Source organism: Terrapene carolina, unplaced genomic scaffold (genome assembly GCF_002925995.2).
Source record: "Terrapene carolina triunguis isolate 2854851 unplaced genomic scaffold, T_m_triunguis-2.0 Scaffold66, whole genome shotgun sequence".
NCBI classification, from domain to species: Eukaryota; Metazoa; Chordata; order Testudines; family Emydidae; genus Terrapene; species Terrapene triunguis.
The window spans coordinates 29825402-29853388 of NW_020664417.1; the positions used below are offsets into that span (position 1 = coordinate 29825402).

Below are 27987 nucleotides of genomic sequence, written 5' to 3' on the forward strand. Positions count from 1 at the left end.
ACACACACACACACACACACACACACACACACACACACACACACACAGTATAAGTTTTAAACAAACAATTTAATACTGGTACACAGTGATGATGATTGTGAAGCTTGGTTGAGGTGGAGGAGTCAGAGGGTGGGATATTTCCCTTACTGCTAAATGATGAACTAGCAATTGGCTGAGCCCTCAAGGGTTAACTCTCTCACTCTACAAGGCAGCAGGAATGGAGGGAGATATGCACATTTCCCCTTTAAGTACACTGCCTTGTTAATTAGATCAGCTTGCTGAGACCGCAGCTGCTGCAAGCTCCCTCCATCCTGAGCCCTGGTGTGTCCCCCCTGCTCTGTGGAAGATGGGGTAAGTGGGGTGCAGGAGCAGGGGGGAGGGGGACACCCTGACATTAGCATTAGCCCCCTCTTCCTTCCCTCCCCCCCCGCACAGCAAGCAGGAGTCTCGTAGAGCAGCTCCAAGGCAGAGGGCAGGAGCAGCACATGGCAGTGGGAGGAGGGACAGCTGCAATTGCTAGCCTGCTGGCAGCTGCTGCACAGGGAACTTAAGGGAGCGGGGAGCTGATAGCGGGGCTGCCAGTCCACCCTGGTTACAAGCCCCCACCAGCTAGCTGCAATTGGCTGCTCTTCCTGCAAGCAGTAGGCAAAGCAGGCGACTGCCAAACGACGTTAGAAGGGAGCATTACACAACTTTAAACGAGCATGTTCCCTAATTAACAGCCAACGTAACATCGAAACAGCGTTAACCGGGACGACTTTAAGTGAGGAGATACTGTACAGCAATGGAAAGGCTGATCTGGATTGCTTAGTTAAGTGGTCTCATTTAAGCAACATGGCTTTTAATATAGCCAAATGCAAGGTTGTACATCTAGGAAAAACATGTAGGTCACATTTACAAAATGGGTAGCAGTATCCTGGAATGCAGTGATATTGAACAAGACTTAAGGGTGATGGTAAATAACCAACTAAATGTGAGTTCCCAGTGCTGTTCTGTAGCTAAGACAGGAGTGGGCAAACATTTTGGCCTGAGGGCCGCATCTGGGTATGGAAATTGTATGGCGGGCCATGAAGGCTCACGAAATTAACAATTCAGAGATATTCAAATAAATTCTTATTTAATAAAGATACATTTTAGTGGAAATAAACATAAAACCTTACTTACTATTATAAATATACCATCATAACAATGTATTACAATAATTAAACCAAACTTAACCCCTTTCCATGCCCTCTTTCATTAATGTGAGCAATACAGCTGGTCGCCCTTCTTTACAATGGCATCAAAGTCTGGTGTCATTCTCGTTATGGAAATCTGCAATACGGAGCTGAGATGCTGGTCAGTTAACTAGGATCTGTAGTGAGATTTGTTGTAATTTAGCAGGGAAAATATTTGTTCACACACACACAGGTGGAGCTGAACAAAACAAGGACTTTCTGTTCCACCTTGCGGTTATTTATGAACTTTGTTTCACTCAAGGGGCTTAAAACTTGTCCAGTTTTTCTGAATTGTACTTTTTCTTCAAGGTGGAATCGCACTGTAGCTCAATGAGCTCCAGTTGTAATTCTTGCGGGGCTTTCTTGTAGTCAAATGACAGTGGGTATGACACCAACTCCAGTGTTCTCTCTATCTTCTCAAAGTCAGGGAATCGATGAAAAAATTCTCCATGCAAGTCACTCAAAATTTTGCTGTACTTTTCTGTCTGCTCTGGCGACATTTCCAAGTATTTCTGTGTTGGAAACTGAGCGAACACTTTGTTCTTAAATTGTTTTGAAAACAAGACTAACTTGGCTTTGAAAGCTGTCACACTAGAACACAATTTGTTTACAAACACATTCTTTCCTCGCAGCTTCACATTAAGTTCATTTAAATGTGCCAAGATATCCACACCAAAAGCAAGGTTGCACACCCATTTTGAATTCTTTAAGTCAGGGAAATCGTTTTCTTCCCCCTGCATCTCCAGAAAAGTGTGTATTTCAACTCTGAGCTCTCCCACTCTCTGCAATACCTTTCCTATGTTGAGCCAGTGGAGATTTGTATGATAAAGTAAGTCTGGGTGTTCGGCACCAGTGTCTTCAAGAAGGGAAATGAATTGCCAATGATTAAATCTCCTCGCTTTTATGTGGGCAGGGGACTGGACTCGATGACCTCTCGAGGTCCCTTCCAGTCCTAGAATCTATGAATCTATGTAGTTCACTATTTTCACTACTGTGTGAACAACATGATCAATGTCCAGGACATTTATGCAGAGGGCCTCCTGATGTAGAATACAATGCAGAAAAATCACTTCTTTATCAGGGTCATCTTCTTTTACTTTGTCCTGAATTCTTTAAAAAAGTCCTACGTTTTTCCCACTTAAATTTGGCAATCCACCTGCAGTGACGTTTGCCAGTTTACTCCAAGGGAGCTTCAGACGTGCAAGGCAGCAGACACCCTCTCATATAAATCCGATTCCTTAGTTGTGCCTTTCATTGATTCAATTGATAAAAATTCATCTGTGATTTCAAATTTCAAAAATCAGTAACTGCTGTGTCCTTAATGTCAGTGCTATCTTCGAGAGCTAACAAAAACAACGTAAAGCCCTGTGCTTTCTTGTTCAACTCAGAAGTCAAATTCCACCAATCACTTCTACACATCGAGTAACAGTTCTTCATGACAAACTAATGTTCTCAAATTTGTTTTGGTGTTCCGGGCACAGCATGTTAGCAACATAAACCATACATTCTTTCAACTCTACTTTAGCAAAAGGCTTATTTTGTTTAGCGATTTTAAACGCCAGAACATAACTTGCCTTTGTAGTGGCTTCCTGAACTGTAGCTTGTTGCACATAAATATTTTGCTGAGCTTTTAAGTTTGTGGCGAGTTTCTCAGCTTTTCTTGCCCTTTCCTCAGTTGTTAAATTACTTCCATAATTAGGATATTTTGTTGAAAAATGGCAATTCAAATTGTACTCCTTGAACACTGATCCTCTCCTGACAAATCAGGCGTACAGCCTTTGAGGTCACGTTTGTGGAAAAAATATTTTGTATTCCGTTCTTTGTTAAAAACCCGACACTTTGTCCACTTTTCTTTTTTTTTTTTGCAGTGTTCATTTTTGAAAGGGAAAAGAAAATCCTAACTGCTGCCCTTATTTCAAACTGCTGTTTTACAAGATTTCATGCACTGTGAAAAAACTGGGCCCTCTCTCTAGCCTGGATTTGTTGGGTGTCAGTGCCCCTGATAATTTTGAGCCATGGCATTCTGTCCCAGAACCCATGTGGACAAGAAGAGGCAGAGGCAGGTGTAAACTCATCTGTAACTTTATGTCCAACCCTCCCCCCAAAAATGGTATATTTGAAATGTTCTTACTATTGTACTTTGAGTTCTGTTTGCACTGTTGCGTTCATTAAAAGTTTACATAGTAAGGGATGTTACCAAGGTGGGGTGGGAGGACTCATGGGATGTGGCCGGGGGGGGGGCGGGGGTGGCTCTGTAAGGGGTGTTACCGAGATGAGAGGAGGGGGGATTCATAGGGTGTGGTATTGGGGACACCAAGGCAGCCGTACCAGGCACTGCCACGGGTGGAGGCTGCGGCCCCTGGGCAGTTTCGAGGCTCTCAAGGATGGGGCCTGAAGAGACCCCGAGGTGGCGGGGTTCCGATCCCGGAAACAGTGCGGTGAAGTCGCTCCTGCACAGTGCGGCTCTTCTGTGTGCCGGAAGGAATCTTCCAGGAAGATGGTGCTCATCAGTGAGTCAGGGGCTAGGGAGCACTGGGCGGAGTGGCGCAAGCCCCAGACCCCGCTCCCCAGTGGGAGCGCCGGAGTGGGACAAGCGCCCGACTCCGCTCCCCAGCAGGAGCTCAAGGTCCGGATAAAAACGTCTCATGAGCTGGAAGCAGCCCGCGGGCTGTAGTTTGTCCACCCCTGAGCTAAGAGGACTAATGTAATTCTTGGATGCATAAGCAGGGAAATACCAAGAAACAGTTGAGAGGGAGTATTACTACTTTATAGAGCTTTGATGAGTAGAACTGGTTGAAAATTTTTCATTAGAATGATTTTTTGATGAAAAATGGCCTTTGTGCAAAATTGAAATATTCTACAGAAAATTTTCAATTTTTCAGAAAAAAAACCATAATTTTTTGGTTGGGAAAATAGAAACAACAGTTGCCCTTCCCCCCCCCCAAAGGCCTTGTCAATTTCACTTTTTGCCAGTGAAATTGACAAAACCTTTCTCAGTTGGCTGCCATGTCTGACCTTCCCTTCTTCCTTCCTCAATGCCTCGCCCCAAATGAGGGCTTGGATCTCTGCTTCTCATGCTGCTGGAGTCGGGGGGAAGGTGTGCAGGTTGAATGGCCTCTCCAGCCCTGGAGCTGAGTGGGTGGCTTAGTGCCCTGTCTCTGTGCCTCTCTGGCAGCCAGGCTGGAAGGCTCTTGTCAATTTCATGAGTGCTGGACTGCAGTTCTCCCAAAACAGTTAACGTTAAAATACTACTGTTGTATTTTTACCTTCCCTAGATGTTTTCAGTTTTTTATTCCTTAGGTAGCTCCTTTTTCTAGATATGACAGTGCACTTTGTCTTCCAATATATAAATTCTCTGGGCAGGGACTGAGTATCTTGTTGGTGCTTAGATGGAGATAATATAAGTTATAATCTGTGATTCCAATGGGATCAAAAATTAAGGCATCCACTTTCAAAAATCTTGGTGTTGATATCCATTGGTAAGACAGAATATTAGACATCTTGGTTAATATTACCATCAAGAGTACATATAGTGTTCTGTGTTTTTGCTAACACATCCTATATTTCAACATCTGAGAGCTAAAGGCATGGCATTTCTGATGGAAGGCTCTTGACTATACACACCACACTTCCCTGGTGCACTACTCTGTAGACCTCAAGATACACCATAAGGCCTATTGTCACAGTTTCAGTTGTAACTCTCTTAAGGTTTCAGGCTTAGCCATCACCTCTTTTGGATGGAGACCCATGTTTCTCCCTCCAGACTGGAGAGAGAGACTGTGGAAGGATCAGGTCTGACTGGGATCCAGCATCTCTAGGTTGCTCTTTCTTCAGGAGCTACAGCAGGGTACACAAGTTACCAGTCAGCCTTCGCAAAGCAAAGTAAATTTATTCTTAGGGCAAAATAGCATAGCGAAAACATATAAAACACAATAAAAGGTACTACCTGCATGCTAAAAGCTTAATAGAGGTCTCCCCCAACTCCAAATAGGGCTCTAGAAGGTGCCAGCCTTTCAAACCCCTCAGCCTGGTTTGCTCTCTTGGTTAAAAGTTCATATCAGGTTTCAGATCAAGAACAACCTTGGGACAGGTCAAGTGTTTCTTTATGAAGTTTGGACCTTTGATCTCTGTCCTCCTTTAATAGGTGACACTGGTCAGTGGCCCCCTCCTCAAGAGGCCAAGTTTCAGAAGCTGAGTTTTTGCATAACTTGTGTTGAAGAACTTGCATTAACCACTCTTCAGGGATTCCCTAGGAAAACATCTCAGTAAGCCATGAACCCGAAAACACGTTTAAAACTTACTGTCACAAAAATCCATGTCTGTCTGGCACACTTCACCTCATGCTTCCTGGGTCTCACATCTGTCATGCCTGTCTCAAGTGTATATCCTTTTTGTGAGGAATTACGGTACTACTGTAGTGTTGGTATCATGCCTAGGCACTGTGTTGATGGGCTTGTTAAAAATGCATAGCTATTAATGAATAAAACTTTGCTTTTTGAACAATAAAGCCTAGTGCTTTCACTTCCAGTAGATGATCTGTATGTTCATTTTTTAAACCTGGGAAACCTTAACTCACTTTCTAGGTGTACAGGTGCCTGTAAATCTTTTGATTATATTGCATTACTAGAATAAGGTTAATCTAGATCTAAATGATTTTTGCTTCCTATATTCTACAAAAGTAAAATGTCTGTTATTGCTGTGGTAGATACCAACAACATTTAATAGCTTTTTAATTGGGAGTATGGAATGATGGAGATTTTATTTTTTAAATCTCATCTTTGACCAAATCTCCCCTCTCCAGTTCAAGATGAATCAGACTTTTATCACAATCTTTCAGGAAATTATTTTATTTAACACAAATAAACATGGGATTATCTTGTGTTTACATATTGGACAGGAAAAAAAAAATGAACTGAAGCTGTTAAAGACTAATCCCGTTTCCTAGAAGACAAAGAAGACAAATGCACACAAGAGGGGATGAAAAAGACTAGAAAAGATAGAAAATGGTTCCTGTCTCTGTGTTGTCTCCACTAGTATCTTCACTGCTTGAGAAACAACAGCATGGCACATGGTCTTATTAGCCACTCTGAGACCTGGTAAACTTGTACCAGCCTCAGGCAGTTTAAGGAATTGCTTTCATCATTCTCTCTGGTCACAGGCTGACAGCAGTGTCGCAAAATATATAGTCTTGGCTGGCTAAGCCTGACTTTTATTAAACAGAAGGAAAAAGGAGAGGGATAGGAAAGAGAAGGAATAAGGTGGGGCAGGAAAAGGATACAAAGGGTGTGTGTGACAAAGTCTCACATCCTAGATGGTGTTTGGGATTTAGCTGGAGCCAGTGAAGGTGTTGATGTCATCTGGGTCCCTCTCTTGGCCCTGACTGGTCAGGACATCTCTCAGGACTGGGCCGACAAAAGCGCAACAATGGCACAGTGGCTCTTGAGGTCCCAGAAGATGGTAGGGGTGGCAGCCATGATGGTGAAACTCTTGGCTAATTTTTGGCTAATTAGCTCTTGGCTAATCTTTGTTAGGGAGTGATGAGCAGAATAGCCAATCCTCTAATTATTGGGCCTAATTTCTGACACACCAATTTTGGTCTATTGATTTTGGGACTCACACTTTTCTTCTTCAGCAGGCATGATCTTAATTACAGTCCTTGAGTGATATCAGCAGGAGTTTTTGTTTGTACTAGTTTAATCTTTTGCAGCTTTTCCCATCAATATTTTTTATTATAGGTTATGACACTATATAAACTTTCACTCACTTTTTACAGTTGAGTTCACAATTAGGATAAATCTGCAGGGCCAATTATTACAACAGTTGCTGCACAACATGTGAGTAAAGCACTTGAGTTAGCCATGAACATAAAGGAAAAGGCAAAATTTATCTTCAGCTGATGTTGAACAAGCCAGAAAAGCTTGGATTATATACTCTCCTGTGACAAGTTGGAAGCTTTCCCATGTCAGTGCAGTCTACTTCTAAAGAAGCTAAACTCTCATTTAAAAAAAAAAACCAAAAACCCCCTCCAAAACCAATTTAGCACTTGTGAAGAAAATATTCTAAATATGAACCAAATGTAAACTGATGCAGAGATGTCACCTTAAGTCTTCAGACAGTTGTGCCTCTGCTGCTGCTCAGAGTTCTGCCAAGTAGTTACAGAGTGAAGACTAACCAGAATCTTGAGTCTTCACTGGTGCTATTCAGAAGCCTGTGAGCAGCAGGAAAACTGACAAGAGTTGGGAAAGTTTCACTTTGCTACTGTCCAGTTAAGCTAGGAGCAGCAGCAGAGGCAATCATTCTGTTCTACAAATATTCTTATATTGTGCTTATCTGAGCACCTTCCAGTAATACATTACATGAAGTGACTACTCATCTGTCATGTAGTGTTTGTTCTCTCATCCTCTCCTCAGGAGAAGGTGCAGTGCCTTTGTTTTTTTTATGGTTTTTTTTTTTTTTTTTTTTTTTTTTTTTTTTTTTAAATATACATGTTTCTATGTATTGTTAGAGATGGCAGGGTGGAAGAAATGTACCTTGCACTCGGAGCAGAGAGTGGTCTGACCAGTTTGCCTGCTGGCTACATGTAGATGTTGAAAAGGACTGGGAAGAAAATTGATCCTTGTGGGACTCCACAAGTGAGGGATCTAGTGATGGGAAATTGCTCCTCTACCACTACTCCTTGGTTGTGTCCCTCCAGGAAGGACTCAGACCATTTTAGTGCATTACCCTGGACCCCTGCTCCCTCTCCCTGGTGAGACAGCACTATCTCATAGTCAGCAATGTTGAATGCTGTAGAGAGCTCCAGCAGGATCAGAATGGATCTGTCTGTCCTTTTATCCATTGACAGGAGGCAATCATCCCTCAGTGCCACTAAAGTGGTTTCAGTTCCATATTCTGGCCTGAATCCAGATTATGACGGGTCTAGAATTTTAGCTTCAATTAGATGAGCTTGTAGTTGGCCTTTGGCTAGCTTCTCTTTGAGCTTGTTCAGGAATGGGAAGTTTGACATTGGGCAGTAGTTGGGTAGAACTGATTTGTCCAGGGTGGGTTTCTTCAGTGTTGGTCAAACTATTGTATATTTGAAGAAGGAAAGGAAGAGTCCTCCTCTGAATGAGGCATTATCTTTTCGGTCGAGAGTGGCACCAGTTGTTCATGCCTCTTTCACAAGCCAAGAATGGTATGTTTCAGATTTTCAAGGCTTGGGTCAATACTCCTTTAGGGACTCCTCTCTCATTGAAGCTATTCACTAAAATACAAGACCAAAAATCAAGGGTTTGGGGATTGTGTAGAGTAGTGTAGATATCCCTGTTGCAGTAGTCAAGATAGGTAGAACAGTTGAGATAATGCCCAGTACTTCTCAAGGCCTATCTGATGTATGGTTGCACTTCAGTATATGACCTTATAATTCAGTGTAAGGAAAATATTTTTTAAAATAGCATCGGCAGTCCAACTACAACAACTAAGATGAATGATAAGTAACATGCTATATTTTATCATGGAGAAATGTGATACATAATCCAATATTGATAGAATTATCTGGCTTATTACCTTGAGACTGAAGAAAATTGATAGACAAAGAATAGCTTCTAACTTTCCCTGTGTGTTCAGAGTCAATCAAAGACAGCATAGGAGCCATCTGAAATATGACATTTATATGACATGAGGCAGTAATTTAGATTTAATGCTACAGAGGTAGCATTATTCCTTGTTGAGACACTTTGCTGCTCCTTAAATCTATATAGTTGTTTCTAGATAGTAATAAGGCATTTCAAGCTGTGCTAAAACTTCAAAGCTTCTGAGTATTAGAATCTCTCTAAAGTGTTCACTATTACTGATGGTATGAGAAATAGGTCACCTGTAAGATTTTAGAAATGGCCAAGAAACAGGGAATGGCTATGTGTCACGTAAAGCAGCCTAAAGGTTCTTGGCCAAATTGTGCACTGATTTGCACCCTGTACAACCACCTTGATGCCAATAGGAATGCACAGGGCTATAAGTAAGTTCAGAATTTGGCCATGTAATTTCAACTGGAAATTAGAAAAATCATCTCTCCTGTATACCTATATACAAAAAGCTTGTATTCTATATTCTGCATACTGTTAAATCAGTAAAGGTTGGATAATCAATGTATTACTAGATCCCATTTATTTCCTATTTAGTTAGGTCAGGCAGGTCACTAATCAATATAAAAGGCTCTTATTAAAAGCTACTGCTATTTATTATGATTAAGCAAGAGATAAAATCACTTAAAGAGAAAGAAGACAAATCTCAACATACCATGTAAGCAAAAATTGTAATTACAAATTATACAACTGCATTTCTTTTAAAATAGAAATTTCAGTAATTGCAAAATGACAGTTTCTTAGTACCAAGAGTTCTGTTTATAATAATGATATATAATTAACAGTGTAAACTTCAACTACTCTGTAAACAGATACATTGATAGTGAAGTGGAGGTGCCCTGCCACTCAAGCAGGCATTACCTCAAGTTTTCCAGGCAATTCAGACGGTGATAGGGGCCAAGACGGTTGAATGGCTTGAGTGGGGGAAATGGTGTGTTCCACAGCCAAAGAGAGATTGTCATTTGGATATCCAGGGGTTTAAACAGCAAGCTATGATTATACCCCTCTATAAAGATACAATCTTATACATGCTCATTTTTTCTTAATGTTTTATTGATCTTTACATTCTTAGAACTGTGTTTTAAAATTAATTATTTGAACTGGAAACCTGGGTTTGATTCCCAGTTCAGGCACTGATCTGTTTGACCTTGCACAAGTATCTAGCCCACAGTGTAGGAAAGATAGGAAGTATGGCAAGAGACCACCCTGGCTTAACCAGGAAATCTTCAATAAGTCCTACAAAAAGTGGAAACTAGATCAAATTACAAAGGATGAATATAAACAAATAACGCAAGTATGTAGAGACAAAATTAGAAAAGCCAAAGCACAGAACGAGATTAAACTAGCTAGAGACATAAAGGGTAACAAGAAAATATACTACAAATACATAAGAAGCAAGAGGAAGACCAAAGACAAGGTAGGCCCATTACTCAATTGGGGGTGGGGGGGGAACAATAACAGAAAATGTGGAAATGGCAGAAGTGCTAAATCACTTTTTGTTTCAGTTTTCACCAAAAAGCTTGGTAACAACTGGACATCCAACTTACTTAATGCCAGTAAAAATGAGGTGGGATCAGAGGCTAAAATAGGGAAAGAACAAGTTAAAAATTACTTAGGCCTGGTCTACACTAGGCTTTTATGTCGACTTTAGCGCCGTTATATCGAATTAACCCTGCACCCGTCCACACCAGGAAGCCATTTAGTTCGACATAAAGCTCTCTTTAAATCGATTTCTGTAATCCTCCCCAACGAGAGGATTAGCGCTAAATTCGACATGGCCATATCGAATTAGGCTAGGTGTGGATGGAAATCGACGGTAATAGCTCCGGGAGCTATCCCACAGTGCACCACTCTGTTGACGCTCTGGACAGCAGTCCGAGCTCGGATGCTCTGACCAGCCACACCCCCGGGAAAATTTGAATTCATTTTCATTTTCCTGTCTGGGCAGTTTGAATCTCAGTTCCTCTTTGGACATCGAGGGGAGCTCAGCAGCAGTGGCAACTATGCAGAGCTCTCCAGCAGAGATGGCCGTGCAATGTAATAGAAAGAGGGCCCCAGCATGGACTGATCGGGAAGTCTTGGATCTCATCGCAGTGTGGGGCGATGAGTCCGTGCTTTCAGAGCTGCGCTCCAAAAGAAGGAATGCTAAGATCTACGAGAAGATCTCCAAAGCCATGGCAGAGAGAGGCTACAGCCGGGATGCAACGCAGTGCCGCGTGAAAATCAAGGAGCTGAGACAAGGCTACCAAAAAACAAAAGAGGCTAACGGACGCTCCGGATCCCAGCCCCACACATCCCGTTTCTACGAGGCACTGCATTCCATCCTGGGAGCGGCCGCCACCACTACCCCACCCCTGACCGTGGACTCCGAGGATGGGATCATGTCCGCGGCCGGTTCCTCGTCGGACATGACAGCGGACGGGGAAGATGAAGAAGGAGATGAGGAGGACGAGGCAGTCGACAGCGCTGGCACCGCTGATTTCCCCGACAGCCAGGAGCTCTTCATCACCCTTACCGAGATCCCGTACCAACCGTCCCCATCCCTTACCCCGGACACAGAATCAGGGGAAGGATCAAGCAGTAAGTGCTGTAAACATGTAAACATTTATTTAAAACAGAACGGTAATATTTATACTATTAACAATGTACATTTATAAAAGTTCTGTAAACTAGTAAAAAAATAATCAGGTACAAAACAGGAATATTTACAAAGGTAACAAATGGGTTTTCATGATTTCTCTGTCTTGGGCTCTTCTCAATTTAGTCCCAAGTGTTTTAAAAAATTTTCACAATGTCCGTTACTCCATGATTCCCAGGCCCAAGACGCTCCACTCCATAGTCCCAGTGCACCTACGCGAAAATCCGGTCAATGTGGCCGGGGATCGACGAGAAATCCTCGTAGGAGAACTCCTCGTAGGTCTCGTGGAGGTAGAGCTCAAGCCTGTTGATCAGGTTCCGGGGTAGGGCGATCTTAGTGGGCCCTCCGTGGTAGCAGACATGCCCCCTCCACGCCATAATCAAGTACTCCGGGATCATGGCCCGACATAGCATGGCGGCATACGGCCCCGGTTTCTGCATGCTTTCCCGCAGCATGCGTTCTCTCTGGGTGTCCGGGATCCTCAGGAGGGTGATGTCGCTCATGACGCCCTGCTTTGAATTAGGGAGGGGAATGTTAGTATTGGGACTGCTTTACAGCCACGCGGTGGAGGGAGAGGGGCAGCATACAGGGATCTTTCCCTGGGACAGCCGCGAGGGGGTGGGACAGGGGCAGAGTTGATGCTGTCCTGATTGCTGGCAGCAGAGACTGGCATTGCTTTCAATGTGAAAGGAGGCCAGTGCTACTGCTGGGGTTTTAAGCAGCCACAAGTCTGCGGCTTACCATTATTGCCCGCTCCAGAAGTTCAGGTCTCCAGCCACAGTTCTCTGAACAGTCCAAGACCTCCGCAAGTCCACAGGCACTGAAGGCGACGGCCGAAAATTCGACCTTGTCCTGAGTGCGCATGTGAGAGGTGCAGTGCATGGTCTTGTTCACAGAGAAAGACTAGGTTCTTTGTATACAATTTCATTTATCTGTCTCAGGAATTCACTCCCTTTTCACAATTCACACAGACACATCTGCGACTGTCTCCCAACCCAGCCTCTCAGCACACTCCCAGAGGCTAGCGCAGATTAGGCGGAGGAAGAAGAAGACGCGTGAAGACATGTTCTCAGAACTAATGGACTGCTCCCGAGCCCAGGCAGCCCAGCAGACACAGTGGAGGGAGAACTTGTCACAAATGCACCGAGCAGTCATGGAACGGGAGGAGAGGTGGCGTCAGGAGGACCAACAGGCTACTGAAAAGCTGCTTGGACTAATGAGGGAGCAAACGGACACGCTCCGGCGCCTTGTGGATGTTCTGCAAGACCGGAGGCAGGAGGACAGAGCCCCGCTGCAGTCTATCTGTAACCGCCCTCACCCGCCACCAAGTCCCACACCACCCTCACCCAAACTCCAAAGAAGGAGGGGCGGCAAGGGCCGTTAAAACTTTCAGTCAACCCCTGCAGACTGCTCTAGCACTAGAAGGCTGACATTCCCCAAAATTTCATAAGTCCTTTCCCACCCACCTCACAGAAGCCCCCGTCCAAGTTTCACACCCCACGTTTCATGTCTGGTTCGCAATAAAATGTTTGTTTCTCTCCATTACTGTTTCAGTCAGGTTCTTTTGAGGGAGAGTCTGTCTGGAGGGGGGGAAGGGGCTTGGTAATTGGGCAGGACAGTGACCTTTAGCAGGGTACAGAGGCGGTGTCAGGTCCAGCATCAGGACACATACACAGTGCAGTCACTGGTTACCCTGGTCAGTCTGGGAGGTGTTTTTCATGTTCTCCATTGAAATAACCAGTCCACCAGTGCGGAGCCTGTCATTCCGGGAGTTTAGAAGCATCATTTGCATCAGAACACTGAACCCGCCCCCCGCCACAGTCTGCGTCCCCGGTTTAAAATATTCCCGCGAAAACAGCAATACAGACAACGGTGTTCATTAACAAAATCGAAATGATTTTATTTTTTGGGAAGGGGAAGGGGGTGAAGGGGGTATGTAACTGGAGAGGATAGTCAAAATGAACTGGGCAAAGAAACGGGGGCAGGTTCAGCTTCTCTGTCCACAAACTGAAAAGTCACTGGTTGCCCTGCTCACTCAGGAACCTAGCTTTCAAAGCCTCCCGGATGCACAGGGCGTCCCGCTGGGATCTTCTAATGGCCCGGCTGTCTGGCTGGACGTAATCAGCAGCCAGGCTATTTGCCTCTAGCTCCCACCCCGCCATAAAGGTCTCCCCCTTGCTCTCACATAGATTGTGGAGCACACAGCAAGCTGCAATAACGATGGGGATATTGGTTTCACTGAGATCACAGCGAGTGAGTAAGCTTCTCCATCTCCCTTTGAGACGGCCAAAAGCACACTCCACCACCATTCTGCACTTGCTGAGACGGTAGTTGAACAGTTCTTTTTCTGTGTCCAGGGCGCCAGTATAGGGCTTCATGAGCCAGGGCATTAGCGGGTAGGCTGGGTCCCCGAGGATGACTGTAGGCATCTCCACATCCCCAAGAGTTATTTTGTGGTCTGGGAAGTAAATACCTTCCTGCAGCCGTCTAAACAGACCAGAGTTCCTGAACACACGAGCGTCATGAACCTTGCCCGGCCATCCGACGTAGATGTTTGTAAACCGTCCCCGATGGTCCACCAGTGCTTGCAGCACCATTGAAAAGTAGCCCTTTCTATTGATGTACTGGCTGGCCTGGTGGTCCGGTCCCAGGATAGGGATGTGAGTCCCATCGATAGCCCCTCCGCAGTTTGGAAATCCCATCGCGGCAAAGCCATCTATGATGACCTGCGCGTTTCCCAGGGTCACTACCTTTGGGAGCAGTACCTTCACGATTGCCTTGGCTACTTGCATGACAACAACCCCCACGGTAGATTTGCCCACACCAAAGTGGTTCGCGACTGACCGGTAGCTGTCCGGCGTTGCAAGCTTCCAGAGGGCTATGGCCACTCGCTTCTGGACAGTGAGGGCTGCTCGCATGCGGGTGTCCTTGCGCTTCAGGGCAGGGGACAGCAACTCACAAAGTTCGAGGAAAGTCCCCTTCCGCATGCGAAAGTTTCGCAGCCACTGGGATTCATCCCAGACCTGAAGCACTATACGGTCCCACCAGTCCGTGCTTGTTTCCCGGGCCCAGAATCGCCGTTCAACAAAATCCACATGCCCCATTGCCACCGTGATGTCCTGGGCGCTGGGGCTCGTGGTTTCTGACAGCTCTGTGCCACTCTCCGACTTCAGGCTCTCACGGCGGTGCCGTAGCCTCCTCGCCCGATTTCTCTGCATCTGCCTCAGGGAAAGGTGTATGATAAGCTGCGAGGTGTTGAGAACGGCCACAAGTGCAGCGATGGTCGCAGCGTGATCCATGATCGCAGTGCTGTGGCGTCCGCGCTGTCACTGACCAGAAAAGTGCGCGAACTGATTTCCCGCCGGCGCTTTCATGGAGGGAGGGAGGGCGTTAGTGACGGACGGATGACGACAAATTTTTTTTACCCAGAAGGCATTGGCGGCTCGACCCAGAATTCCGATGGGCAGCGGGGACTGCGGGAACTGTGGGATAGCTGCCCACAGTGCACCGCTTCCAATATCGACGCTCGCCCCGTTAGTGTGGACTCACAAAGTCGAATTACTGTCCTTAGTGTGTCCTTAGTGTGGACACACACGTTCGACTTTGCAATATCGATTCCACATATTCGATTTAAGTAAAATCGAATTACCCTCGTAGTGTAGACATACCCTTAGAGAAGTTAGATGTCTTCAAGTCATCAGGGTCTGATGAAATACATCGTAGAATACTCAAGTATCTGACTGAGGAGATCTCTAAGCCATTAGCGATTATCTTCAAAAAGTCATGGAAGATGGGAGAGATTCCAGAGGACTGAAAAAGGGCACTATGTTTGCCCATCTATAGAAAGGGGAATAAGGACAACCTGGGGAATTACAAATCAGTCAGCTTAACTTCAGTACTAAGAAGGATAATGAAGCAAATAATTAAGCAATCAGTTTGCAGACCCCTAGAAGATAATAAGGAGCTAAGTAACAGTCAGCATGGATTTAAAGAATAAATCATATCAAACCAACCTAATAGCTTTCTTTGACAGAGAACCAAGCCATGTGGATGGGGGGAAGTGGTAGACGTGGTATATCTTGACTTTAGTAAAGATTTTGATACTGTCACGCATGACCTTCTCATAAACAAACTAGGGAAATACAGTTTAGATGGGAGCTACTATAAGGTGGATGCATAACTGTTTGGAAAACCATTCCCAGAAAGTAGTTATCAGTTGTTCACAGTCAAGCTGGAAGGGCATATCAAGTGGGGTCCTGCAGGGATCAGTTCTCGGTCCGGTTCCGTTCAGTATCTTCATCAGTGATTTACATAATGGCATAGAGCAGGGGTAGGCAACCTATGGCACGGGTGCCGAAGGCGGCACACGAGCTGATTTTCAGTGGCACTCACACTGCCCGGATCCTGGCCAATTTTAAATGAAGCTTCTTAAACATTTTTAAAACCTTATTTACTTTACATACAACAATAATTTAGTTATGTATTATAGACTTATAGAAAGAGACCTTTTAAAAACCTTAAAATGTATTACTGGCACGCGAAACCTTAAATTAAAGTGAATAAATGAAGACTTGGCACACCACTTATGAAAGGTTGCTGACCCCTGGCATAGAGTGTACACTTAAAGTTTGTGGACGATACCTAGCTGAGAGGGGTAGGATTAAAATTCGGAATGATCTGGAGAAATGGTCTGAAGTAAATAGGATGAAATTCAATAAGGACAAAGGTGTGTGTGTATGTGTGTGTATGTATGTATGTATATCTGTATAGCACAATGGGGACTCTAGGGTACAATTGTAATACAAATAACTTAATTATGCTGCTAATCTCACTGTAAGCATTTGCAGGTTCCTTTTAAGGGCCTAAATCTTTTGCCGGTTTTGACACAAACATTTAGACAAAATGCAGCTTCCTTTATCAACTTTTTAGTTGCCTCTAGTTGCTGAAAGTACCTTGGGAATGTCTTCCCCCCTGCCCTGCTAAAATGGGCTCAGGAACAGCACCTTGTTAGAAATCCCAGCATCCTCCCCCTTCCTGGCAGTTGTGGGAGAAAAGGTAGACTTCCTTCTAGATTATTATCCTTGGACCTCGCTATTCTCAGTATGATCTGTATCCACCTCTGACCTTGTGGGTTCAATCCTTCAGCTAGCATATACCTGATACATCTTTGAAGTCCTAGTTTAATGTTTGCTCTGAAATGAGAATTGCTATGGATAATTTATAGCTGGTAATCTAACTGTATTTAATTTTGTTCCCTTTAGACATTCCTGACATTGTGAATGGCAAACATCTTAATATTTTCAGGTGAGTTTCTTTTTGTTGTATTTAATTATTTGTGGTCTGGATGTGCCCAACTGGACATCTCTTGAAATGGCATGGCATGTCTCACCATTTTTTTTTTTTTTTTTTTTCGGGTAAAAAAAAGCCAGCCAGCCAACCAACCAACCAACCAACCCAGCATTCTACAAGAAGCAGTTGGTGGAGGACAGTGTTCTCTTGTTTGAAAGGAAACTGATGACATATTATTAGTGTACTCAATATTTTGCTGTTCTAGTTTTTTTCTTAGCTACTGCAGCCTAAAAATTGTAACTTACTAGCTAGTAACAATCAATTATTGAAATATTATAAGGTTTAAAGTGCTGAGACTGTTAGAATTGAGTTCATATAACTTCAATGGCTTCTTTTTTTGGATATTTTCAAACAAACTTTTAATGTGGGAAATTCTCGGCCTATATTTTAGCAATTCTTATAGCAAATAACCTTGGAGCATGCTCCGTTGAGAGATTCAGGGGATCAGAGTTATGGTGCTGAGCTTGATTCTTTTCTCCATGCATCAGCAAAGGCTCAGTAGGGTGCACTATAGAGTTAGCATGTTCCTTTCCTGAAGAAGAAAACGTACTTTGAATGTCATTTTGGGAGACTCTTCTGGCCCCAGAGAGACCAACATCCAGTTCTTAACCGGGAGGACAGGCCAATATATAGGCTCAAGGCACAACGTTTAATAGTAAATGGGAAGATATACGAGCACCACTCCTCCCTGCCACATACACTCTCCTCCCTTCCCCCCCAAAAGTCTAAATAGTTATCTCCATCTCATTCATCCTATCATGCAATAGTTTGAGTATTGCATTGTTTAGATATACCCTTAAGTAACCAATATGAGTTAGGGCACAGTTTTATCTTCCGATGGGTGCATCATACAAACATGCATCTGACGAAGTGGGTATTCACCCACGGAAGCTTATGCTCCAATATGTCTGTTAGTCTATAAGGTGCCACAGGACTCTTGGTCGCTTTTTATAGATCCAGACTAACACGGCTACCCCTCTGATACTTCATACAAACTAGATATAGTAAAATCAGTAGTATTGCATGTGTACACCAGATGCAGTTGTTGATTCTTCCCTTTAAGATTTCAATGTGATTTCCAAGATTTGCGTTGCCATGGAATGCACAGCCATAAAATATCATTCCTGCCAACAACTTAGAAGACATTGTAAAATGATTAGACATTTATATGGATGAGACCTGGCTCAGACAGTTAATTAAAGGAGATACAACTTTTTTTTTTTTTTTTTTTTTTTTTTTTTTTTGAGGGCTAACACATTTCAAAGCATGAGCCAGCCACTAAGTCATGGAGACTGGAAAGAAACTTTCTGTATGGACAGGTGTCATGGTTACAGGTGAAACTGTGGTTTTTGTCCCTCTTGAGAGCACCCCTTAGATCACAGGCCTGGCTTCCACGTCATGCTCTGGGTGGAAGCATACAGTTCAACAATTCTGGGACTGGATCTCTATGCTGCAGCCACCTACCCTGTTTCCTAACTGTGTTAATGTGACAGGCTCTACTGGGTTTGGCACCTGTAAAAGTTTCCCTTCTGGAGCTTGTGACAATATAAGTGTGCAGTGACAGAAACAGCATCTTCAAAACAAAACATCATTTATTCTTTCATCCTAAGGTATGGAGCTTGCAGAGCAAAAGGTTAGAAAAACAGAGTCCTGATACCTATTTTTCTATACCTACATCTTAATCTTTCTTTGCAAGTATTTGCAAGTTCCATTCAGTCCAGTTAACTCCTGTCTCTGGTGAGAACCAGACTGTCCTGCTCGTAGCATGTTCTCTTTCAGTGTGTCTCTTAGCTCTCACTGACACTCCCTGGGCAGCCTCCCCTTCCTCCCAAAGCCATCATTTTAAAGATTTTTAGGATCCCCTTTCATACTAGGCCTAGTCTGGGGGAGAGTAAACTCTTCTTAGCCTAGATGGAGCCAATAAACAATTTCCCTGTTATTTCCTCGAGGATTCTTATCTCTGTCATTGTTTTGCCTTCCTGCTTGATTCCTTTAACAATCCTATTGATTTAACTCTGTGCATTGAGGCAGGAGAATATTACGGACAGCCTGAAGGGCATATGATATTTATAAAAAATACCACACATAAATCCCTCTTTCTCCACAACATGCTATTCTATAATCGGAGTTTCTTGGACCTTCTTTTGATACTGAATACAGGATGGTGGACTAGATGGACCAGTGGTCCAATCTGATATGGTAATTCCTGTGTCCATTTGTAAAATGAAATCCTCAAGGATGGATTTTCAGAGCTGCTGAGCACCTTCAAGTCCTTCTTACTCAGAGCAAGTTACGGGTGCTCAGCATTTTAAATGTTTGTTTAAAAATTCAGCATAATAAACTAGCATTTTCCCATGGCAATGCAAAACCGCAATAATAATCCAGTCAGACTTAAGGCAAACTATACAGTCAAGAGCTACATTTATCTAGGAATAACTATAAGAAATCTTAAGAATTGGGCAATGCAGTGGATTAATTACCACAGCTCAATCTGCTCTGTCCATTAGGCAGAAGGCTTTGGAGGATTTCATCTGTGTGGTAGGAGTTAAATTTAAAGGCACTAAACCTCCAACTGCCATGAGATCAGGAATGCTTAGAGTGACTTACCGTACCATGAAAATTCTGACAGAAGGTTTCTGTTTTATTACCTTGTTAGAACCACAGCAGATTTGTCCATGTAAAAAAAATGAAAAAAAAAAAAATGGCTATTGCCCTTGAGAAAAATCATCCACCAACTGCCTTTAGTATACTCAAACAGCTATAATTTTGAACCTGGGCCTGACGTGATTATTAAATGAGTCCTTCCTCCTTTATGCAGCCTCAAGCCTTTTGAAAGTAATGATTCAGTTCGTGAATTTAAATTACACATGCATTGTATCTCCTTGGAATCACTCATACAACATTTTAACATTTCTCATAGATCATAATGAACTACTGTTTTCCAGTAGGTGGAATATTAGCTCTGCACAGTGAGCACCCAAATGGGGAAGTTGATCCAACTGCACTCATTACGTTGCACAAAAGGAGTTAAATCTGTCAAATCTAAAACCAACTGGTTCATAGTCAGAAAGGTACAGAATAGAAATTGACAGTGGGAGTAGAATGAGTAATATATGTAACTTACATTTTGTCAGCGTCTCTTATCCCACAGAATCCTAAAGCATTTTACAAACTAGATAGATATGTGAATCACTTAATTCATCACTGAAAGCAACCAGATGTGCGTTGAAAAGTCATAACGGTTTTAATTGCGCTCGGCAGCTGTATACAAGTTCAGGACAGGAAATGAAGAACATTGTATCTAAGTGAAACTGCAGGGGGGATTTAAATTGATAGTGTAAGTTAGTAAGGCAGACTTGCTTGACTTTAACATTTTCTCAGGGGAGCTGGATTAACACTGCTATTCTTTAAAAAAGTTTCTTGATTTATGCCTCATCAAAAAGACAGCATCAGCGTCCCCTCATATGACATGCTGGGGCACTGGGCAAGTACTGACTGTCAGGGAAGAATGTCACTGCTATAAATGGCTAACATCACTTCCCGAAGAACCTTATCAAAATACAGACCAGACCTTTCTTGGCTGAGTTCTTACCATGTTTCAGTCCAATGCTGTATAGATGTGTAAACACACTGCAATTAGTGTGGTATACAGCAGCATGCATTTTAACAAACTTTAATCTTCCCTTATACAGTCAGTACTAGGTTTGTTAACCCTTTAAGCACTGACTTCTCCTGAGCATCCCCATCTGCTTATTTTTAACCCAGCACCCCACTCCTGCTAATCATATACACCTTCTCCTTGCCTGTTGCTTTCTTATCTCACAGTTGGATAGTTGCTGGCTTGGGGTTCTTTTTTTAGATTCCCCTGCTGATCTGCTATCCCAGCTGACAAGTACCCCCCTTACAGATTTCAGCATGAGTGTAGAACAAGTGGGAGGAAGATGTATCATTTGTAGTAGGCACCTGCTTGTGCACGCATGAACCAGTAAAGGTTTGCAGAGGACAGATCACATTGGGACTGATGTCAGGCTAAGGCTAATGCAGCAAATCCTTTCTGGTTCCAGTGCCTCTACCTGACCTACCTGAAAACCCTTCTCAGTAACCAACAGTAGTTAATTTTTCTGGGTTCTGAATTTTAAACATTAATTATTTTCTGTTATATCTTATTTTCTTTAAGAGAATGGGATGGCGATCTGAAGAAACTGCCAAACATTAAAATGAGAAAAGTCTCTACTAAAGATGCTGTTTGCAGTAGGACAGAGGTGGCAAATGGGGAAGCTGAAGAGGAATTAGATGCAGCAAAAGACACAGACTAATGAGCACCAGCCAATACAAAAGGTGAAACAGCTGAAAGGGACTGCCAGGAACCTATTTGAACTATCACTGGAAGCAAGAATAAAGCTGGTATTTTCAATTATATTTGAGAAGACTTGGCTGGTTGAATATTTGATTAGTTGGTTGTGCTTCACCCTGGCCTTAAGTTATGTAGTGAAATTTCAGCAAGCAGCATGTTAGATTCAGTGTGGTGCTTACTTAGAGAAAAACGAATGAAGGCTTTAAAATCTAAAACTTTCAAAAAATCTCCATTTTCCCCCTACCTCTTCCACCCTAGCTTGTCTTGAGAGTGCAAGCCCCTGGGTATGGGTTGGTGGGGAATAGTTATCACTAGCCTAATGGCTGTGGGACAGTGCACTCTCTGTGACTCACCTGTTTTGGCAAATGTCATGGGGAGGGGGGGCTGGATTTTCTTGGTAGTGTCCACTCATTGGATGATGATAATAGGAACATAAATGTCATTTAATTTTGATAAGTAGGTAAGATACTGTTATACAGCAGACTACCTTTACCCATAACTTGGTCCATTACCTGTGGCCTCTAAGTTAAGATAAAATGGTACTAAATATGTGGCTTAAATCTATCCCCATAGCCACCATCTCCAGATTTTCTTTACTGAGCCAGCAACCAGGCCCTCAGCAAATTGTGCATTTGCAGATGGTGGCTGATGCTCAGGTAATGGCTTAGAGAAGCAGGCTTTCATACAGCCTCATGTTAACACACTTGAAAAGAGCATCAAAAATTGGAGGAAGGCTTTTGGAGCCTCCTGTAAAGCATCCCTCCACCTCCCTTTGTGCCTAATTTGGACCCATCTTTCAGGAAAGTCCTTGTCAGACTTGAGAACAAGCAAAAGAGAGAACAGTAGGAAGAATCTCCTTCTCTACCCACTTCCTTTAAGCGCACAGGCCCTGGCCTGTAACTAAGAAAAGTATGTCAACCTAGAAGCATAGTGTCCCATTTAGTGATAAGGGATATCCATAACTTGATCATCAGAAGGGTTCCTAGATCTACAACTGCATGAACTCAAGAAAAGCCTTTAACTCTAGGGCTGTAGAGGCAGAATGTATTTCTGCCACTAAAAGCTATGTGCCTAAATTGACCATTTTCTGATGCTAGGGGTAGCCAGTTAACCATTTTATGTAAGAGATTTTATTGCCTTCATTACAAAGACTGAGTTGATCACTAAGCTGAGACACTGTTGGTTATTTGGTGTGGCTTAGTAAATAAAATACTGGACTGAGGTTCAGGACACCTGGGTTCTCTTCCCAGCTTTACCACTGGCCTACTGGGTGACCCTGGTAAGTTACTTCCCTGTGTCTCAGTTTGCCTATCTGTAAAATGAGGATGATGAGGCTTATTTCCCTTGTAAAGCACTTTGAGATTGACAGATGAAAAGTGATGTGTAAGAGGTAAGTGATAGTATTTGTAGCATTGCTAGCACCTTTACATTTACAGAGGGAGTAGGGCTGGCTTTGAGGCAGAGCGTGGAAGACCCTAAAATCCTTTCCCCAATGAAGCCTTGAGCTATCAGGGAGGGATAAGGGGAAGTAAAGCGCACCTGGGAAGGAACAGTCTGTGGGGAGGGGATGTCCCCTCAAGGGCTGCCTTTCACATCTTTGCTCAGTTAACCCATCATTCCCTAAGGCTGAGCATCTGAGCATTCTCATTCGTCCGTGCTAAAGATTTTATTGCCTGCTCTACACACCCTGCATTGATTTAACTAGAGATGTGATAACTGATTTAGTTAAACTGGTGCAATGTATGTATAATTGCTCTTAACTCTATTTAAATCTGTCTCATCTGCTTAGCTTGCCTAAAACCTGAACTGATCTCACTGATCTGAATCCCCAATAGACCTGTGTCCACAGAGCAGGTTTGGGGTTTTTTTGGTTTAAAAACCAATTTTAGTTGAATTGGTGTAACTTCCATATGTAAACAAGCTCAATGTTTTACTGTGGCGATAGAATCACTGCCAGAAGTCCTTTTTCTTCCGCATTTTCTTTTAATGGGATGAATAAAAGGGGCAGTAAGCCTTATTCTTCCTGGAATGACTTGAAAGGCTAGTTTGTCATTGTAAAAGATGTGGGGTCCTTAATAGCACTGTGTTAAACTGACATTTGTGTAAACATTTTTTTTAAAATGTATGCTATTTGGAGTCATGGAGAATATTAGATTAGCTGTCTAAGTCTTTCCATGAACAATTCCATTAAAACAAAAGGCAGTATATAAAGCAAATGTATAATCTGTAAAGTTAACTTGACAAAAATTGAGCAGTCTTGAAATAATTTGTAATACTCGCTGCTCACGTTATGCATTTTAAAATAAAAGCGAAACGAGATATAGAAATCAATTTTTTAATTGTAATCTCATGAACCCTGTGTTCCTTTTTGCTATCATGTCGACTTCAGCTTTTTAGACTATTATGTAGGTTACACAGGGAAATGGAAACTTCTCCAGCTAATGAAGAGAAAAATATTTTTTATATTGATTGTAGGCAGAAAAATTACTATAAAATGGCAAGATCTTACATAGGGAACAGATAGGATGACTATCTGACTAATGCTGGCAAAGGCAAATTGTTATCAAGTGTCAGTACAGAAAAATGAGCTGGATTTTATTCTGTCTTGCACATCATCAATTTGTCGAGTAAGTTTTGACTGCAGAATCTTTATATGGTAATGATGGAAGAGAAACTCACGTTGACTTTAAATTTCTAGGTTGAGAATGTTATTGAGAGAGAAAATGAATATAGAATCCCATGATGTCATTTTTATAGTAATCTTTCTGACAATTACTGTGCTTTACAGCCAGCTGGTTTGTTTACTGGATTGAAGAGCCTATTCCTTCTCCGAATGCTATAAGGATGCTTTGATGTTCTGTTGCACTTACATTCTCTTTTAAATGAAAATATATACAGTGACTGCCATTAACATGAAAATTTTGACTTCTGTCTAATTACTCCAGTGTGTTTCTATGTTTAGACATAGATTGCTTTAATATAGGAAATACCGTGGAAATGTTACTTGCAGAAAGTGGTTATAAACTTTGTAATGTTAACCACTGTAGATGGGAGGCGCTCTGTGTTCATAACTAAACTTTATCATACTCTTTTTTAATTAGAAAATTCAAAAGAAGTTCTCTTTTTCAGAATGCTGTGGGTTGATTTTCCCCTCGCCCAAATATCTGAGATTTTTTTTTATTTAGTTTTAGATAATTGATTTTAATGGTGTTTAACTGCAAAGTTTTAAGTGTTACAATGAGTCTTTGTTTTAGCTAGAGGGACTCAAAACAAGTTGTGTACAAAACTTCAAACTAGTGTAAGGGCTGGTCTTTAAATTAATATAGCTCAAATAAGATAGGATGTGAATTTAAAGCAAATGAATGATGCCTCATTAATTCTACGTGTGGACATTTATTCCCGAATGAGTGCTTTATTCAGAATTAATTTAATCAAAGAGGATTAAGCTAATTCTGGAATAAGAGCATCCACCCATGGGGCTAATCAGGGGAAAAGAAACTGCTGCTATGGCATCAGTTAGTAGATGACTAAATTGGTATATTTAAGAAGCTTTCAAAGATAGGGGCCTTTCTTCCTCCCACCCCCCATTCCTACTCATTCATTCAGAGGCATGGAAGCCTCCTGAAGGATCATCTCTAATATACAAAAAGGAGATGGAGGATGGGCCACCTGGTCATGTTTTTTCACATCTTCACCAAGTTTTACAAATTAAATGTGAAGGCCTCCTCTGCCACTGGAGGAAGAGACCTGTATGCTAGTATTCACCCTGTAACTGATGTATTTAAAAAAAGACAGTATCTCATCATTTGTTTCCCATGCTGGTGACACACTGCTTTTGAATATCCCATTGTAATGGATCTGCAGGCTTTCACTGTGAAGAATAGGAAAATTTGCCTTAGCTGGGAATACTTTTCTTCTAGCATGGAAGTCAGCAGATCCAACCCACCCACCACAAGGTTATAGTTCTGAGGGAAACTTCAACTGTTGCCCTCTCCTCCATTTTTTTTTGTCGGGCACATATGTACATATATATCCGCCGCTAATTGGGGTGGAATTTGAAGTTACTCTCCACTAGGAAGAGTTTATATAAATTTGTTGTTCTGCCTAATAACCTCTGAATTAAGGTTTAAAGGAATTACTTCTAGAGCTGCTTTGTAGAGCTTGCTAACTGGGTCTTCAAGAATGTGGCCTCTCCCAGCCTGCTTTGACTGACCTGGTATCTGCCTCCAATGAGCTGCAACTATGAGTAAGACCCATTATAATGGAGCTGCAGACTCTCACTATAAAGGAGATGTTCAGGTAGGTTTTTTAAAAAAAGGTTCCTAATTTGGAGCCTCATAATACCATTTTAGTAAGCTATTCCACAGAGTAGAACTGTACTGTAAGCACCTACACTTAAACTGTTACCTTAAAAATCTATGTATAGTGGTATGAAAATACCCTGTGCAAAGTGTCATGAGGCATATAATAAAACTCTTCTTACAACTTTACAAAACTACTCAGTAGCAAATCCATAGTTAATCAGAGTAACTCTTAATTACCTGTAATTCAAATACTCTGACCAATTTTCTACATAAATGGAACAGCTGTGTCATTCTGTAACTAGTTCATTGTTAGAAATGAACAAATAGAATTACTAAACCAACATTTACATAGAGAGCCTGGACTAAAATACTGGTCTCTCATTCACTGCTCTAAAAACATAGGCTTGTTCCAGTTGAGGTAAAAGAAGCTCTCGGTTATGCTGTCAGCCCTTATTTATATTCTTGAAGCTACATCCAATCAAGAGGGCAACATGCTCATTGAGAATGACCTGGATCACCATGCTATTCCCTATCCTACTACACATGTAATGTGATCTTGTCCAAAATTCTTATTTCTTTTGCAGCTTTAGAAAGATAAGCAGCAAATGTCAAGGTGAGATTGCTAACAGTTCTCAATAAAACCTTGCCCGAGCTTCCCCTCAGACTGGTTTATTCCCAGGGTTGCTCACTGCAGGGTTTCCTGTACCCAGCTGTTTTGCCTCTGAGAGCCATTGAGCTTTTATTGGTTGCTGACCTGGTTCAAGTGAAACCCACCTAATTTTGTTACTAAAGAGAGACTTATAGACAGCATGTCTGGCTTTAGGAACCTCTCACTTTGCTACAACAATTCCTGTGTAAATTTGTTTAAGAACAACCTAATTACTTCAAATTATAGACTATGTACTAGCTCTTAAGGAATTTTAACTATATGGCAAGTTCGAAGGAGTAATAAGTTAGTTTTTGCTTTCTCCAAGAGCTTCAAACAGCACGCAAAGCATCAATTGGAATAAACAAAAAAGTGCTGCTTTAATTCCCATTTCCTCAGTGTAACTATAGAAGAGGCTGCTCCAGAGGTACTGTACACAGCTTACCAAAAGGTATGTGAATTCTCAGGCAAAGTGATCAACCGCACAATCCTAAGATCAAGTTGAAAGTGTATCAGGAAGTACCTAGTGCTGTGGAAGGTAGGGTGGAGTTCTGGTCGTCTCTAAGGTTGCAGCCAAGTTCCAACATAAGCCTTAGTTTAGCTGCCCAAACTTTAGCAAAGGACAATTTTTTTTCTTGAAAAGGTAGGAAAAAAAATTGGCCAATGTGTTCAAGCTAAAAGGTTACCCTTGACAGATACTAGTCAAACATTACTTCAGGTTACCCATAATTCCCTACTTTTAAAATAAATTTAGCTCTGTATTTGTATACAATAGATAAAAATGACTGAACTGCTTCTATTAAACATGTTCATTTCTATTTTAATAAAATGCATTTTTTTTCTGTTTTTACTGGCAAAGTTGAGCATGTAGATCTGTTTAAACTATGAAATTTTCTTTACACTTTGGCAAAGCTGGCTTAGATGTTCTCTCAAGGAGCATTGTAATCCATTGGTCTTGGAGGCAATGGATACCATTTAATGTGAACACCCCTGCTCCAACACTTTAGATGTCATTAGATAATGTCAGACTGCTTTGTTTCAAATAGATTATCCAGAGCATAGTTGTAGCAGCCCATCATATGAAAATGATGGGGCCCATGCTTGCTGGAATTCTGTGCAAAGGGGCTTTTAAAACTTAACCAAAATCTTTTCCTGGGTGCATAGCTTAAGACAATGGGGAGGGGGCAGAAAGATGGAATCCTCCCAACAAATTCAGTTATAATTATGCGTGGAGTTCTGCCTGTGGAGAAAAATGGGATGTGAAAATGTTTTTTCCTGTTGAAGGAATGTCACAAAGCAAACACAAATTTTGCATGTTTGCTTTAACAAAACAAAATAGTTTTTCTTTTGGAAACTTAAATATACTGTATGGTGGTAAGATCATTTCTGCCACTTAAAAATACATATAAAATATGGAAAACTGCAGTGGTTTGGGTCATTTGTTTAATACAAATACAAATTTGTTCTACAACAATTAGCAGTTATATTAATTTTGTTTCCCTTAAGCTCCCACCCCTTTCTTTCAATACATATTCACTCACAAAAAACAACCTTTTTTGGAAAAGAGAATGGGGTTAAACAAGTAACAACTCTTAGTTCCAAGTATTACACGGTGTAAAATATTTTCTTCATAGATGAAGTGTCACTGCAGTGTCCAGATATATAAAAAAGGGCTTGATCCAATGATGGGGAATGTATTGTTGTGGACAGACCAGGAAAATAAACATTTGCTTTCAAACTGTAGCGCTATGTGAAATAGTACCATTGGACTGGGTAAAAATCCTCATCAGACTAACACAAAGGTAAGTGGTGCATTGTCACTAACTGTTTTTAAATGAGTAATTGAAAGCATTAGTTCTG

General features: G+C 42.1%; 1 protein-coding gene across 1 annotated transcript in view; it reads left to right on the plus strand.

Annotated features, from left to right (window-relative positions):
• Positions 1-27138, plus strand: part of TMA16 (translation machinery associated 16 homolog) — a 60964-nt gene extending 33826 nt beyond the window's left edge. Inside the window, exons 6-7 of the mRNA XM_026647875.2 lie at positions 16736-16778; positions 21001-27138. Coding sequence (XP_026503660.1) covers positions 16736-16778; positions 21001-21139 — 182 coding nt within the window. The 3' untranslated portion in view covers positions 21140-27138. The remainder of the gene's footprint in view (positions 1-16735; positions 16779-21000) is intronic.
• The last annotated feature ends 849 nt before the right edge of the window (positions 27139-27987 follow it).